General features: G+C 42.9%; 1 protein-coding gene across 3 annotated transcripts in view; it reads left to right on the top strand.

Annotated features, from left to right (window-relative positions):
- CARHSP1 (calcium regulated heat stable protein 1) overlaps positions 1-12,846 on the top strand; it is a 44,439-nt gene extending 31,593 nt beyond the window's left edge. For 2 of the 3 annotated variants that reach the window (XM_077448843.1, XM_077448845.1), the window contains exons 2-4: positions 4,454-4,642; positions 6,470-6,592; positions 11,765-12,846. In XM_077448843.1, coding sequence (XP_077304969.1) covers positions 4,467-4,642; positions 6,470-6,592; positions 11,765-11,927 — 462 coding nt within the window. In that variant the 5' untranslated portion in view covers positions 4,454-4,466 and the 3' untranslated portion in view covers positions 11,928-12,846. Of the gene's footprint in view, positions 1-3,290; positions 3,393-4,453; positions 4,643-6,469; positions 6,593-11,764 lie in introns of those variants that run through there. The other variant, XM_077448844.1, reaches the window with a different exon arrangement.
- The last annotated feature ends 3,799 nt before the right edge of the window (positions 12,847-16,645 follow it).

Below are 16,645 nucleotides of genomic sequence, written 5' to 3'. Positions count from 1 at the left end.
ATGCTGGTCTGCTGACCAGGCATCCAAGAAATGCCTGACTGATCTTCCCTTGCTTGGCAACCGGCTCTTTGGAGCCTCGTTAGATGACATTATTAAAAATGCCACTGGTTGTAAGAGTACTCTACTCCCACAGGCCAGGAAGGCTAAGGAGCCACGCCTGTTGGGGGCTGTAAAGGACTTGCTGAATCGAGGGGTGTTTGTACCTGTTCCGTAGCCAGAAAGCTTCCAGGGATTCTACTCCAATCTATCTGTGGTTCCCAAGAAATAAGGGGTATGTCCAATCTTGGACTTGAAAGCCCTCAATCACTTTGTAAAAGTGCAGAGGTTCAGGATGTAATCGGTTCGCTCAGTAGTCTCTGCACTCCATCAACGGGACTCCCTGGCGTCCTTGGACATCCAGGATGCGTACCTGCACATACCCATATGCCTTGGGCATCAAACATTTCTGCGTTTTGCTGTCGGGGGAAGCCCATTACCAATTTGTGGTCTGGCATCCGCCCCCCTGAGTCTTTACCAAGGTATTGGCTCCAGTGTTGGCGATTCTGAGACAACGTGGGATCGCGATCGTGGGCTACCTGGATGATCTCCTCCTGAGAGCATGTTCTGCCTTAGAACTAGAGGTGGATGAGGCGATCACCATGCAGACACTGCAAGAATTTGGGTGGCTGTTGAACCTAAAGAAGTCGGTGGTTGTGCCGACTCAGCGTCTGGAGTACCTAGGTTTGCTGTTGGACTCCAGGGAAGCAAGAGTTTTTCTCCCTTCAGACAAATTGCAGACTCTCAGGTCTGTGGTGAAACTGCTGATGAACCGCAAGTGGTCGTCACTCCGCTTTTGCATGCGAGTACTGGGGCTCATGGTGGCCTCCTTCGAGGCAGTACCTTACGCCCAGTTCCACACGAGTACTGTAGGAGATTTTGTTAAAATGGGACAAGTCTGTTGTCCCTGGATCGACAGTTCCAGGGGAGCCAACCAGTCAGGGACTCTCTGATCTGGTGGTTGAGGTCCCCGGTGATTCAGTCCGGAAAATCTTTCCTTCCTCTGAAATGGACGGCGGTCACTACGGACGCCATTCTCTCCGGCTGGGGTGGAGTGATGGGGGTCCGAGTTGCCGATCTGCTCGAATTGAGAGCGATCAGGCTGTGTCTCCCTCCACACATGGTCGGTGAGTCTTCAAGGGTGTCCGATCCGGATTCAGTCGGGCAACGCCACAGCGGTGGCATACATAAATCGCCAAGGGGGAACAAGAAGCACAGCCGCTGCTTGGGAGGTCGCTCACATACTTCGGTGGGCAGAGCGACACGTTTTGGCCATTTACATCCCGGGTGTGGAAAACTGGCAGGCGGACTATCTGAGTCGGCAGATGCTGGACCCAGAAGAATGGGCATTGCATCCGGAGACATTCAGACTGCTGTGCCTGAAGTGGGGAACACCAGATGTGGATCTATTGGCCTTCTGCCTCAATCGGAAGGTGCCAAGATTCGTGTCCAGGATGAGAGGTCCGTGGGCAGATGCGCTGGTGGCCCTGTGGGATCAGTATCGGCTGATCTACACCTTTCCTCCACTGAAAATGTTGACACGTCTGCTTTGCAGAGTGGAAGCCGAGGGGATCCCAGTGATACTGGTGGCCTCAGCGTCCCTGGTATGCAGATCTGGTGCTTCTGGTGGCAGACGATCCCTGGCGACTGCCGTTGCGAGAGGACCTTCTGTCTTAAGGTCCAATTTTAGTTTTTCTTCCCTCAATCCTGCTTTACCATCGCTGGCTTTAACTGCATGGCTGTTGAGAGCCAGGTGTTGAGGAATCGGGGTCTGTCGGACTTCGTGATTCCAACTATGTTGAGGGCACTGAAATCTTCTTCTAGGAAGATATACCATCGTACCTGGAAGGCTTACATCTCCATGTGTGAGCAGAATGGTTGGCATCCGCGTTCCTTTTCCATAGCAAGGATCCTGCTGTTTCTTCAGCGTGGAGTAGACCAGAGATTGGCATTGAGCACCATCAAGGGGCAGATCTCAGCCCTGTCTTTCCCAGACCCCCCCCCCCCAACGACCCCTGGCATCGCACTCCTTAGTGGGTACCTTCGTTCAGGGGGTACGACATGTAGTCCCTCCGGTGCGCCCACAGTTACCCCCATGGGATTTGAACCTGGTGTCGGCGGTTTTTGAAGCGCCATCGGGGAGATGCCCCTGTTGTCTTTCCCAGAAAGTGGTCTTTCTAGTGGCCATTACCTCGGCCAGGAGGGTTTCGGAATTGACGGCCTTGTCTTGCAAGTTGCCATATCTGGTAATCCACAGGGATAGGGTGGTGTTGCGTTCGCAACCATCTTTTCTACCGAAGGTGGTCTCGGTCTTTCATATCAATGAGGACATTGTGTTTCCATCGTTGTGTCCTAAGCCGAAGCACCCCAAAGAGGTGGCCCTTCACGCTCTCGACGTGGTCAGGGTTCTGAAGGTGTATTTGTCTGCCACGGCTCCCTTTCGGAAGTCAGACGCACTGTTTGTTTCGGTGGCTGGTCCAAAGAAGGGTATGACCGTTTTGTCGGCCACCATTTCCAGGTGGATCAGATAGATTGTAGTACAAGCCTACACGTTGAAGGGGCAGGTGCCCCCTTTCCGGTCACGGCCCACTCTACAAGGGCAGTCGGAACGTCTTGGGCCTGCCGACACCAAGCGTTGGTCGCTCGGGTGTGTAAGTCGGCGACCTTGTCGTCTATACATACATTTACCAAGTTCTACGAGGTAGTGTTTTTTGCTGGCGGTCGTGAAGCTTGCATATCCAATTGCAACTAGTTTTTCCTGGTTTTTCAATAAAAACGCAGTACTGTTATGTTTGTGCACTGTTTCATTACTTCCACAATGTTGCGGTCTTGGGGATCACTCCTGTTGAGGATACCTGGTTATGTGGTGGTTTTCCACACACTGCTGTGTGTGTTTTTTTTTTTTTTTTTTTTTTTTTTTTTTTTTGTGTGTTTAGTTTCACTAGTTCCCACTTGCCATGGTGGATGAAGTTGTTTTTTTTTTTTTTTTTTTTTTAATGCTATTTTTCAAACCCCTCGTTTTGTCAGAGGAGCTGTGTCAGTCGGTGAATATAAGAGTAACTAGGATTTTTTTTTTTTTTTTTTTTTGTACTCCCCATAAAATCCTTTTCTCTGTAATTCACCGACCGACACAGCACCCGCCCCTCCTTTTTTCTCTGTTATACTGCTTGTTGACGTTACGGAGTCTGCTAGGGCAGGCTGTGGGGTTGTAGCCTAGGGACCGCCCCCTGGGTGGAACTGAAAGTTCTGAAGTGTTGTGTTACAACTTTGCCTAGTTTCTCCAGTGATGGGGCTGAGAACCGATTTTTGTGAGAGAGAAGCTGTGTCGGTCGGTGAATTACAGAGAGGATTTTACGGTGAGTACAAATATCCTTTATTTTTTTTTATTTTATTTTTTTTCCATTTTTGGGTTAATGTTTGTACATGAAGAACAGCTGGCCATTAAGTACCCCTGTCATTGTTCAATGGTTTGTCTACTACATCTGCAGGATAGCTTGTTCTTTGAAAAACAGACTTGCTGGCTGAATCACCAGGTGAAAATTAAAATGATCCTAAAAAAAATAAATAAAACAAATGCATTTAAGAATTTGTAAGATGCAATATAATTTTCGCTTGTAGGTTTCATACGGCTTTAACTTACACTGTGATTACTGGTGATTAGAACCTTTAAAAATACCTTTTATATTGAACCATTTATTACTATGTGTCAAAAGCCCCACCATCCAAGTGGACATAGTCAGTCAGAATAAAAATTTGCAGAGCGAAGTGTGGCGAGCAGCCCCATTACGAAGTGCTGTTTTACATCATCTGTCTACTTGCATGGTGGGGCTTGAACCTGGCCTCAGGGCAGAAGGTACAGTGCGTAGGCGCTGTTCATCTTCGGAGACTTTCGGCATCTCCTTGTCGTCTGTACTGCACAAGCGCTGTGCCTGCAATGTACGGGGCAGACACTATCCGATTGGGGGGGGGGGGGAGGAGGAGGAGGAGACACTTCTCGGCAGATCACCTGCACTAATTGTTTGCATACGGCAACCTACTGAAGTTGGTGGGCTCAATTTATTAACTGTATGTGTTCCTTTTGGTGATAGGTAAATGCTGGAATATCATCTGTAAAGCCTCGTACAGGGTTTTTTTTTTTTTTTTTTTAACATCTCTTCTGAAATAAAAGATTTTGTCCACAATCCACTTCAAAGTGTACACATTTCATGTCTGCCAGAATGAATGCACTCCTACGTGTGCATGGGCATTACACCTGAAGGTCTGGAACCTGGCGAAAGAGCAGGTGAAGGTGTTGCTTGGGGATGTCATTTTAGTTAAGTTTAAGTGTCATTTAGTTTTTAATTTGTCTATGCATGTAACATTTTAGTATGGCATCTGAAAAATGTTATATCAAATCTGTATTTTCTATTCATTTCAGATAAGCAACAGAAATGTCATCTAACTCACCTGTTCGTGCCCCATCCAATGATTCACTGGCATCTCCTCAGTCTCCAAAGACCCTCAATTTACCAGATTCTCACCATACTAAAGATCGCTCTTCATCTCCAATGAGAGGCTACCTCATTCCCAGTCCACTTCCAACTAGACGTACAAGAACATTTTCTGCGTAAGTAATGGTCCTTTGTTCTGTACTTGGCTTTTAATAGCCATGTACCATGCGTATTTACAGGTGGCTTTCTAATTATATTCAACCTATAGATATGAATCAGAAGTCACAGTGCTGCAATTAAAACAGTACAAGTTGGATCTGGATTATACTCCCAAAATGACAAAAGCCTCAACAAGCAACTCTGGGCTGCTGCCAGATTTGGCTCAATTGGAACTCGGAATGAGCGGGATTTTGTGTTGCTGAGTTTAAAGGGGGTGTATATATGTATGTATGTGTGTGTGTATGTATGCGTATATATGTATGTATTCTCTATCTTATTTTTTATTTTTTTTGGTTATCCTTACTTAGGTCTCCTTTTCTCGGGCAACCCTGGCCCCTCCATCCTGCCAAGTGCTCACACCGCAAACGGCTTGCTATAGTGGCACCCGAGCAGGTTTGCTCCTGAGCCGCTGCTCTGTGTGCCAATTTGGTAAAGTTGATCCTGATGGCCTCTTGGGGGATTAGGAAGGATTTTTTTTTTTTTGCCTTCCTCTGGATCAACTGTGGATGAAGGATTGTGTATATGGAATTGTATGATTTTTTTTTTTTTTTTTTTTTTTTTTGTTGGGTGTGCACAACAAGGTTTTTTTTATGTTCATGCATGAAGGTAAAAAACAACCTTGAGCCTTTACAACCACTTTAAATTTGAACTCCTGATGCTAAATACTCAGATGGAATTCCTATACTGCCCTAGCCTACCTCTTGGAATTGAATATAATGGTATGGCATGTCATTTTGCATATAGACTAGGTGTTGCATGTAAATCAGACTTCCTAAAAAAAAAAAAAAAAAAGTTTGTTTTTAACCACTTAAGCCCCAGACCATTTTGCAGCCAAAGGACCAGGCTGCTTTTTGCGATTCGGCACTGTCGCTTTAACTGACAATTCCGCGGTCGTGCGACGTGGCTCCCAAACAAAATTGGCATCCTTTTTCCCTCAGTTTAGGCCAATGCATATTCTTCTACATATTTGGTAAAAAAATCGCAATTAGCGATTATTGGTATGCGCCAAAGTTATAGCGTTTACAAAATAAGGGATAGTTTTTATTTAAGAACTGTTTTTTTTTTTTCTCTGCTACATTATGGCTGACACATTTTTGGGACCATTGTCATTTATACAGCAATCGGTGCTATTTAACTGCACTGATTCCTGTGTAAATGGCAGTGAAGGGGTTAAGTGTGTGTGTTGTGTGTTTTTTGTTTTGGGTTTATTTTTTATTTTTTTCCACTGGGCGTGGCTTGGCATGGGATCTGATAGTCTGTTCCATGTTATAGGGAAAGACGATCAGTGACAGCCACACTAGCAAGCACGGGAAGAGGTTTGTTTACACTTGCCTCTCCCCGTTCTTCAGCTCTGTGACCCAATCGCGGGACACCAGCGGCGATCGGGTCCCGCGGTCATTGAGCTCAGGACCGGCTGGGCACTTAAAGAGCAACGTACCTGTATTTTGATGTGCCCAGCCGTGCCATTCTGCCGACGCAAATGTGCAGGAGGTGGTCCTTAAATGGTTAATTATCATGATATAAAATAATGGATGTGGGGGGCCTTTTGGTGGGCGTGATTTATTTTTATTTTTTGGAAGGGGGCAGCATTTTGTTTTTTTTTTTTTTTTTTTTTTTTTTTTATTATTTTATTTTAGCATTTTGGTAGCACAATGTCTTGGGCCAGCCCTGGGGAAACCATAGATGAACATGCTTTTTAAATGTTTTTCATAACCTGTGAATATAGGTATGATTTTCTTTGCAGCTCCATTTTAATATGCATGATTACTTTGTGTGTATCGCAGCGCAGCAAGAGCATCTGAAAGTCAAGTCTACAAAGGAGTTTGCAAATGCTTCTCCCGCTCTAAGGGACATGGTTTTATTATACCTGAAGATGGAGGGCCTGATGTATTTTTACATATCTCGGAGTAAGTGCTTTGACATGATATACTTGTGTACATTATGGTCTACACAATAATGAAATGTGGTTGTCTCGCTCCTCAATCTGGCAATATTATATATTATGGCCCCTATTTACTATCCCATGATTACTATGAAAGTGTATGTTGGCTTGTTCCAGTTTAGTAAAAATGATATATCTAATTATTATATTGTCATGGTTTCGCCAACCATGAAAACCTGCTTTATATTAGAAATGCGTCACTATAACTCTAATGTGGTGCATTAGTCTGTAGATCTTAATGTTCTATAGATTTAACTATTTATAAAGCATTCTGTTTTTTTTTGTTTTTTTTTTGTAATTCCTGTATGTACATGTGGATTAGACTCCCTCAAGAACTAATTCTGGTCATCTCGGTAGATTGTTTTAAAAAATAGCTGGGTATATTCCTAAATGCACAAAATATAACTGGATACTAACATTTTATAGGTAATAACCCCAGAAGTAGTTGAAGAGTAGGGAGAGTGATTCCTAAATATCAGTTCAGCCCTCAAATTTCCTAATGGAAAATGATTGGCGAGCATGGGTTGCCTCGGGGGGGCTGGTTTGAATGGGAGTTGCTCTGCCAGCAGTTAGCACAAGAAAATGCTATTGGCATTTTACATCCAGCTTCCCCCCCACAAAGATTGAACTCTTTGGCCTGAATGGCAAGTGTCATGTCTGGCAGAAACCAGACACTGCTAATCACCTGGCCAATGCCATCCCTACAGTGAAGCGTGGTGGTCATCATGCTGCAGGTTTTTTTTTCAGAGGCAGGGACTGGGAAACTAGTCAGGATCGAGGAAAAGATGAATACAGCAATGTACAGAAACCTCCTTGATGAAAACCTGCTCCAGAGTGCTCTGGACCTCAGACTGGGCCAAAGGTTCATCTTCCAACAAGACAATAACTCTAAGCACACAGCTAAGATAACAGAGTGGCTACAGGATAACTGTGAGTGGCCCATCCACAGCCCAGGCTTGAACCCGATTTTGAACATCTCTGGAGAGATCTGAAAATGAGAGGTCCTGCAAAGAATGGGAGAAACTGGCCAAAATAGGTGTGCCAAGCTTGTAGCATCATACTTAAAGACTTGAGGCTGTAATTGGCTCCAAAGGTCCCTGATCTCACATGTAATGCTTTTTTTTTTTTTCTTTCTATTACAAGCGATGTTTAAATTCCTTGTAATGGGACTAAAAGTGATCCCAAAATTTTTTAAAGGAAGCGTGTAAAAAAATAAAGTGAAATGAATAGGAAGCAAAATAAAGAATTTAAAGCGCCTTGTCCCTCCGAGCTCTCGCGCAGAGGGGAGAGACTGTTGCAAAAGTTTTACAAAAAATGTGCAGGGACAATGTTAAGGAGTTGGGTGCTCACCTATTTATACTGTATGTAGAGTAAAGCCACTGATGTACACAGCTCTGTATGTGGCCAGATGTTGGTGCTAATCTGTTTAAAGCCTCCCTGTATACAGTACTGTATATTCAGTAAAGTTGCTGGTGTACAGTACAATGCTGTATGTGGCCACAGGTTCGGCTCACAGCACTTCCTAGAGAACTCAAACTGACATCATTTCCCGGGTACGCCTGATCTGAGTGTCTCCAGGAAGTGCTGGGAGCCACCATCGCCCACAAATCTCTGGCCACATATAAAGCTGTACTGTACACCAGCGGCTCCACTACATATGCACAGCGGCTTTACATGGATGAGCAGCAGACTCCATGTTGTGAGTATTCATCAAGAAATCACTTGCAGATCAAGGCAAATAAAAAAAGCTAGTGTTTCAAAATGCTTGTAAACAAAGGTGTGTGATTGAGTATGTATGAATGTATGTATAAATAATATATGTTAAAAAAAAAAAACATCTTAACTTGTAAACAACAAGTTTGAAAAATAGGCCTCTTCCTTTAAGTGGTTAAGAATCTCTTCTCCAGAGAATAAGTTTTTAAGGTTTGTTGTTCCTCTTAACCACTTGCTGATCAGCTGCTGCAGTATGGCACAGGCAGGCAAATCGCCGTTGTGTAACGTCGATTCCAAAGTTGACCACTAGGGGTGGTCACCCCTGGAGCCGGTGCGAGTGCCCGGCAGTCTCAAGATCGCTCGTAACATGACGAGAACCGGGATCTGTGTGTGTGTAAACACAGAGATCCCAATTCTCTGAGGGGTGATGTGACAGATCATCTTTTCATTCAAAGTATGAACAAGCGATCTGTCCTCTCCCCTAGTCAGTCCCCTCCCCCCTTCAGTTAGAACACACATTAGTGAACACAACCCCTTGATTGCCCCCTAGTGTTAACCCCTTCACTGCCAGTGACATTTTTAAAGTAATCAATGCATTTTTATAGCACTGATCGCTGTATTAATGCCAGTGGTCCCAAAAATGTATCAAAATTGTCCCATGCGTCTGCCATAATATCAGTCACGATAAAAATTGTAGATCGCCGCCTTTACTAGTAAAAAATAATACAATGTTATAAAACTATCTCTCCTATTTTGTAGACGCTATAACTTTTGTGCAAACCAATCAATATACACTTATTGTGAATTTATGCTATTTTTGAAGAAAAAATGTAGAATACATATCTGCCTAAACTGAGGGGGGGAAAAATAGTTTTTTATATATTTTTGTGGGCTAGCTATTGTAGCAAATCATGTGGGTATTTATTTTTTTATAGCGAAAAAAATAACCGCAGAGATGATCAAATACCGCCAAAAAGGTCTTATTTGTGGGGGGAAAAAAGGACGAATTTTGTTTGGGTACAACGTCGCACACAATTGTCAGTTAAAGTGATGCAGTGCCGAATCGCAAAAAGTGCTCTGGTCAGGAAAATTCTTCCAGGGCTGAAGAGGTTAACTGAGATCAACAATCCCCCTTTTTAGCATTGTTGCCTTTCTCTGTTTGCTCATGTTCAAGCACATCCTTTCCTGTGGATTGTTGACCAGAACTGGACAGCATACTTAAGATGTGGTAGAATTGTTTTTTTTTTTTTTTTAACTGCTTTTAATACCAGGCACTTTTACCCTCTTCCTGCCCAGGGCAATTTTCAGCTTTCAGCACTGTCGCACTTCAAAGGACAATTGTGCAGTCATGCAATATTATACCCATAAGAAATGTTTAGATTTATTTTTTTCTCACATAGCTTACTTTTGGTGGTATGTAAATACTACTTTTTATTTTTATTTCTTTGCTAAATAAATGCTGAACATTTTGAAAAGTTTTTCATTGCTTCTTTCTTTGAAAATAACCCAAATCTGTGCTCATTACTTGACATTGTACCGTGATCAGTCATGGTGACAGATTGTGCTGCTGCGCGGCCCTGCATTCTGGGAAGACACGATATCGTGGTACTGGAAAACATGCAGAGAAGGGCAACCAAACTGATAAGAGGCATAGAGGAGCTCAGCTATGAGGAAAGATTGGAGGAACTGAATGTATTCTCTTGTAAAGAGGAGATTAAGGGGGGGGGGGGGTTATATGATCAACAAATGCATAAGTGGTCCGTAATGTATAAGGTCAATGCAGGGGACACTGTTTACGTCTAGAGGGAAAAGAGTTAATCTCCAAATATGGAAAGGTTTCTTCACAGTAAGAGCTGTAAAGGTGTGAAATGGACTACCTGCAGAGCTGGTTCTACCCAGCTCAGTGGATTGCTTTAAAGAAAAGGCCTGGATTATTTCCTAGATGTATATAATATAACTGTGTACTAACATTTTATAGGTTAAGTTGATCCGGGGGAAATCTGATTGCCTATTGGGGGATCAGGAAGGAATTTTTTTTTTTTCCCTGCTTTAGCAAGTTGGATCATGCTCTGCTGGGGGTTTTCAGCTTCCTCTGGATCAATTGTGGGTGAAGGATTGTGTATATAGGATTGTATAACTTTTTTTTTTTTTATATTTTTATTTATTTTTTTTTTATTTTTTTTAACTGTATGGTCTTTTTCAACCTGACCAACTATGTCCTCTAAGAACAATGCTCCTGCCCTGCCTATAGCACAATGAGGGCTGGTCGTTGGCTTCATATGTCCTCCGAGAATGTGGGGCCATGCAGCGGCGTGATCTGACCCTGTTAATGCATGCTTATAGTCTTCTTGCTGCAGCTGGGCATTGCGTGTTATTGCTGTGATCTACAAGGACCCCCAGAGCCTTTTCCATCATCTAATCCCCCATCCCCCAGATAGCATGTAACCACTTCACGCTCATACTATAGCCAACAGACGGTTACAGCACGGCTCTCTCCTTTATGGGAGAGCGTCCAAGGACATCCTACAACCATAACGGAAACTAAGAACGTGTGGTTTTTGCTTAAAAGAATTAAAATAAAAAATAAGCCCTGTGGTGAATTGAATACCACCAAGAGAAAACTCTCAATAAAAAATTTCACATTATTTTACATTGAACCTCACCTGCCATTTGGCTGCTCACCCCTCTTATATATTGAGGTCTTTTTGTAAAGTTCCTACATCCTGCTGTGAAGTTACAGTATCGCCCAGCTTAGCCTTGTATCAGCAAACGAAGTTAAAACTATTGCAGCCTCCATATCATTTAGGGACGTTTTTCCAATCGCTTTTGCGTTTAAAAAATAAATAAAAGCTCAAAAAAATGCTCCCCACTAGAGCTGTGCTTCTGTTGCAGAAAAAAAATCCTGCTTGTAGCATCTTGGAGCATGTTTGGGGAACAAAAAATGCACCAAAAAGCTCCTCCCTATTGAAATGAATTCTAACTGCCTCAAAAACGCCCCAGCTAAGCATTTTTGGTCACATGTCCTTTTTAAAAACCGCACCTGCTGCAAAAGTGCAGCAAAAACACTCCATTAACGCATAGGTGTTTTACTGGCAGTTTTAAAGCCAGTCTGAAGTCCTTACAATCAAGAGACACCTTTTAATAGTTTGAGGTCAGGTTTATAATTTTTTTTTTACCAGGTTATATTGATATAAATATTATATGCAATGCACGTAACCCATGTTCCAGTATATGCTGACTCTGGGGGTGGTAAAGGTTGCTGGAACTTGTATGTGTTCCTGAAATGAGTTACAGGTTTCTCATCCCTGTACTAGGTAGTCCATCTTTTCAACTATTCCAAAAACCTTTTCTTTGGTACTGATGCTGAACAAATCTGAAGCTCTAGGTTGTTCTCATAATTTTATTTATTTTTTTCTCGCAACAGCATTGAAGGAGAATATGTTCCTGTAGAAGGAGATGAAGTCACATTCAAGATTTGCTCCATTCCACCAAAAAATGAGAAACGTCAAGCTGTAGAAGTTGTGATCACTCATTTAGCCCCAGGAACAAAGCATGAGACATGGTCTGGACATATCATCGATTCCTAAATGTTTCACCAACATCAACTGCTATTGACATGCCTTGGATATTTTATTTTTTGTTACTATTTATCATAATAGGTTACTGCATAAAGTGGCCACTGGTAAATAAAAGGGATATAGTGGAGTTTTCTTTTGGTCTGAAACTATATCTTTAATGTCATTCCTTATATCTGATTTGTAAAACCACATATAAGCAGCTACTACTGAATTTAGCCTTATTGCGAGCCTTATTGCTTGTTGTTTGCCAGGGGCTTATCCAATTCAATATTTTTATCTGGGCACCATATTTGTTTACATCTTCTTCACTTGATACGTACTGGCATCTTTGCAAGGGACTAAAATATATTTTAGTAATGTGGACTTGTTTTCAATGAATGTTCTAAAACTAGAAATATCTCCTGAACCATTGTGTCTTCAATAAAAACTTTAATGGTCATGTTTAAATGTAATGAATATAAAAATTGGCTTTTGTTGGCTGATGAAAAAGTACAAATCTTTTACACTTTACTTTACACGTGTCTTCAAAGACAGGCTTTGCTCCCTTAGCAGTAAACAAAAGCTGAGTTTAAAATTTTTGCATACAAAGTAGTTATCAGTTCTGTATTGTGATGTCCTCTCGTATACCCACAGCCAAGTGATTTCTTTCATCCTCTTTCTCTGTGCTCCTGTGCCTTATTCGATGTTGATTTTGTCCCCTCTCGCAGCATACCAGTACCTGGGGGCAACACCTACAGTGGATATACGAAGTCTACACACCCCTGTTAAAATGTCGGGTTTCTGTGATGTAAAAAAATGAGACAAAGATCATTTCATAACTTTACACCTTTTTTAATGTGATCTATAAAATGTACAACTCATTTCAACAACTTGAAATCTTTTTGGTGGAGGGAAGTAAAAATAAAAGGTGTGTACACACTTAAACTAATACTTTGAAGCACCTTTTGATTTTATTACAGCACTGTCTTTTTTTTGGGTAGGAGTATCAGCATGGTACATCTTTACTTGGTAATATTTGCCCACTCTTCTTTGCAAAAACACTCCAAATCTGTCAGCTTGCATCTCCTGTGCACAGACCTCTTCAGATCCCCCCCCCACAGATTTTCAATTGGAATCAGTTCTAGGCCATTCCAAAACGTAATCTTCTCGCAAAGTCATTCCTTTGGATGTATGCTTTGGGTTGTTCATCTTCAGCTTTCTAGTGGAAGCCTAAAAAGGTTTTATGCCAATATTGACTGGTATTTAGAACCATTAATAATTCTCTACATTGACTAAGGCCCCCTGTTCCAGCTAAAGAAAAACCGCCCTAAAGCATGATGCTGCTACCACCTTTGTGGGTGTATGGTCTGCTTTTGGTGATGTACAGTGTTGGTTTTGTGCCAAACATATCTTTTGGAATTATGCCCAAAAAGTTCAACCTTGATTTCATTGGACCATGACGCATCCCACATGCTTTTGGTTGATTTCAGATGTATTTTTGCAAAATGTAACTGGTCTTGCGTGCTTTTCTTTGTAAGAAAAGGCTTCTGTCTTGCCACTTTACCCCATAGCCCAGACCTATGGAGAATACGGGAGATTGTTGTCACATTTATTACATAGCCAGTACTTGCCAGATACTCCTGCAGCTTCTTTAATGTTACTGTAGGCCTCTTGGCAGCCTCCCTGACCAGTTTTCTTCTTGTCTTTTCATCAATTTTGGAGGGACGTCACGTTCTTGTTAATGTCACTGTTATGTATTTTCTCCAACTTGAGGAGAAGAGCAACTTTTATGTAGCACTGGAACGTGTTTGACATGAGTGAGAGAGACTACCACTGCCAGGATAAAAACTGACATTTATAGCGTATAATATCTGATGAATTGCAGGAGGGCTGCTATAAATCTGTGCCATGTTTGTTTTAAAATACTGTTTATAAAGTGACCTTATCTGGCCCCAACCGCGTGCCTTGGAAATTCTTTTGTACCCTTCTCCTGACTGATGCCTTTTAACCATTTGCTGATGGCTGGATGTCTAAAAAAAACATCCTGGGCTTTGTGGCGGTTTATCGGAATGATTCCTGTAGCTTCAGATATCAGCGGTTTCAGCCGGCGATTTCCTACACCATAAGAACGATCATAGTGGCTGGTAAGTTGAGCAGGCCAGTGGTCTCCATCCTACAAGGTGGATAACTTCTGGCGTCTAGCGACATCAGGGACACATATCTGCATGTCCCTATATTTCTTGCTCACCAAAGGTTTCTGCGATTCGAAGTGGAACACTTTCAGTTTGCGGCCTTGCCCTTCGGGCTAGCCACAGCACCACGGGTAGTCACAATAATACTGGCCCCACCTCTAGCCAGGTTGAGGGCACATGGCATAACAGTGTTGGCGTACCTAGACGATCTATTGCTAATAGTGACTCGCTTAAGGCAAAGAGTATGTGTTACAACCAGTTACCTGGAAAGTCTCGGATCCTCAACCTATTGAAGTCTTCCTTAAAACCAGTTAGAAGGCTGGATTACTTAGCCCTGATCATAGATGCAGCCCAGAAAAGGGTGTTGTTGCCTCCAGCAAAGATTGGCTCCATACAAGAGCTGGTACGGATGGTCAGGTCAAAAGCAAATCCTTCAATTCACCTTTGCAGGAGGTTGTTAGGAAAGCTAGTAGCTTCATTTGAAGCAATCCCCTATGCCCAGTTCCATTCAAGATTGTTGCAAAACAGAATCCTCTCTGCTTGGAACATGACGATTGAAGCTTTAGACTTGCCAATGTGGCTGTCCCCTAGAGTGTCTCAAAGCCTCAGTTGGTGGTTGCAAAGCCAGAATTTGCTGAAGGGAAAATCCTTCAGACCAGTAATCTGGAAAGTAGTAACATTTGCCAGCCTCTCAGGCTGGGGAGCAGTACTAGAGGAGATGACTGTCCAGGGACAGTGGTCAAAACTCAAAAGAGCCCTGCCCATCAACATCCTAGACATTCGGGCAGTGTATCTGGCTATGAAAACCTGTCTTCCAGGTTAAAGAATTGTCCATTCTGGATTCAATCCAATGCCACGGCTGTAGCCTATATCAATCACCAAGGGGGCACCAAGAGTCTCTCAGCTCAGAGAGGTGAACCATATCCTAACTTGAGCAGAAAGGAATGTCCTATCCCTATCGGTAGTTTTCATTCTGGGAGTAGAAAATTGGCAGGCGGACTATCTAAGTCGCCAGAAGTTATTCCCAGGGGAATGGTCTCTTCGGCTGTTTGCCAAAGATGGGGGACTCCGGACATAGATCTTCTAGCATCCAGATTCAACATGAAGTTAGTCAACTTTGTGTCCAGAACAAGGGATCCACTCGCATATGGAACAGATGTGCTGGTAACCCTGTGTGATCAGTTTTCATTGACCTGTGCTTTCCAGACTATCTAAGTCGCCAGAAGTTATTCCCAGGGGAATGGTCTCTTCGGCTGTTTGCCAAAGATGGGGGACTCCGGACATAGATCTTCTAGCATCCAGATTCAACATGAAGTTAGTCAACTTTGTGTCCAGAACAAGGGATCCACTCGCATATGGAACAGATGTGCTGGTAACCCTGTGTGATCAGTTTTCATTGACCTGTGCTTTCCAGACTATCTAAGTCGCCAGAAGTTATTCCCAGGGGAATGGTCTCTTCGGCTGTTTGCCAAAGATGGGGGACTCCGGACATAGATCTTCTAGCATCCAGATTCAACATGAAGTTAGTCAACTTTGTGTCCAGAACAAGGGATCCACTCGCATATGGAACAGATGTGCTGGTAACCCTGTGTGATCAGTTTTCATTGACCTGTGCTTTCCAGTCCCCCCCCCCCCCTCCCCCGATTCAGTTGCTGCCTCAACTTCTTTACAGGATCAAGAAAGAAAGCTGGTAATTCTGGTAGCATCAGCATGGCCCAGAAGGTCATGGCACGCAGAGATCATAAAGATGGCAGTGGTGGGTCCTTGGCCTCTCCCACTAAGGCCAGATGTTCCATCCTATTTTACGAATGCTAAATTTAACAGCTTGGCTATTGAAACCCACATTCTGAAGAAGCGTGGGCTTTCCAGGTCTGTTATCTCAACTTTAATCAATGCAAGGAAACCAGTTTCCAGAGCTGTATATTCTAGAGTTTGGAAAGCTTACGTTTCCTGGTGTGAATCCAAGGGTAGGCACCCTCAGAGATATATTATAGGCAGAATTCTTGCCTTTCTACAATTGGATGTAGAGATGAAGTTGGCCCTATACATTTTATTTCAAAGACCATTTGCTACACATTCTTTAGTCTGGGGTTTTATGCAAGGGGTGATGTGGATATGAATGAAGATATTGTCCTGCCATCATTTTTCCCAAAACCATGTTCCAGGGAAGAAAAGTCACTACATTGGCTTGATGTAGTGAGAGCAGTGAAAATTTATTGAAAGACAATTGCTCAGTTTCGTAAGACCGATCTTATTTATTCTGCCAGAGGGTCCTAAAAAACGTCAGGCAGCGTCGCAATCCACTGTTGCTAAGTAGATTTGGCATGTTATAATTCAAACTTATAATTTAAGGGGTAAGATTCCCCCTATTTGAGTTAAGGCGCACTCTACCAGAGCGGTTAGTGCTTTTTGGGCAGTGCGTCACCAGGCCTCCTTTTGCTCAGTATTAAAATAGGAAAAAACTGTGCTAAACCCAAAGAAATTTATCACAAAAAAAAGTAGCACACGCTGAAAGTTCAAAGATTACAGAGCAAAAGTAAAGGCTAGCTCCAATTA

The sequence above is a fragment of the Lithobates pipiens genome, unplaced genomic scaffold, assembly GCF_037356315.1.
Source record: "Lithobates pipiens isolate NorthernLeopardFrog02 unplaced genomic scaffold, aLitPip1_a1.2 Scaffold_22, whole genome shotgun sequence".
In the NCBI taxonomy this organism is placed as follows: domain Eukaryota; kingdom Metazoa; phylum Chordata; class Amphibia; order Anura; family Ranidae; genus Lithobates; species Lithobates pipiens.
This window is presented reverse-complemented; position numbering and strand designations above follow the sequence as displayed.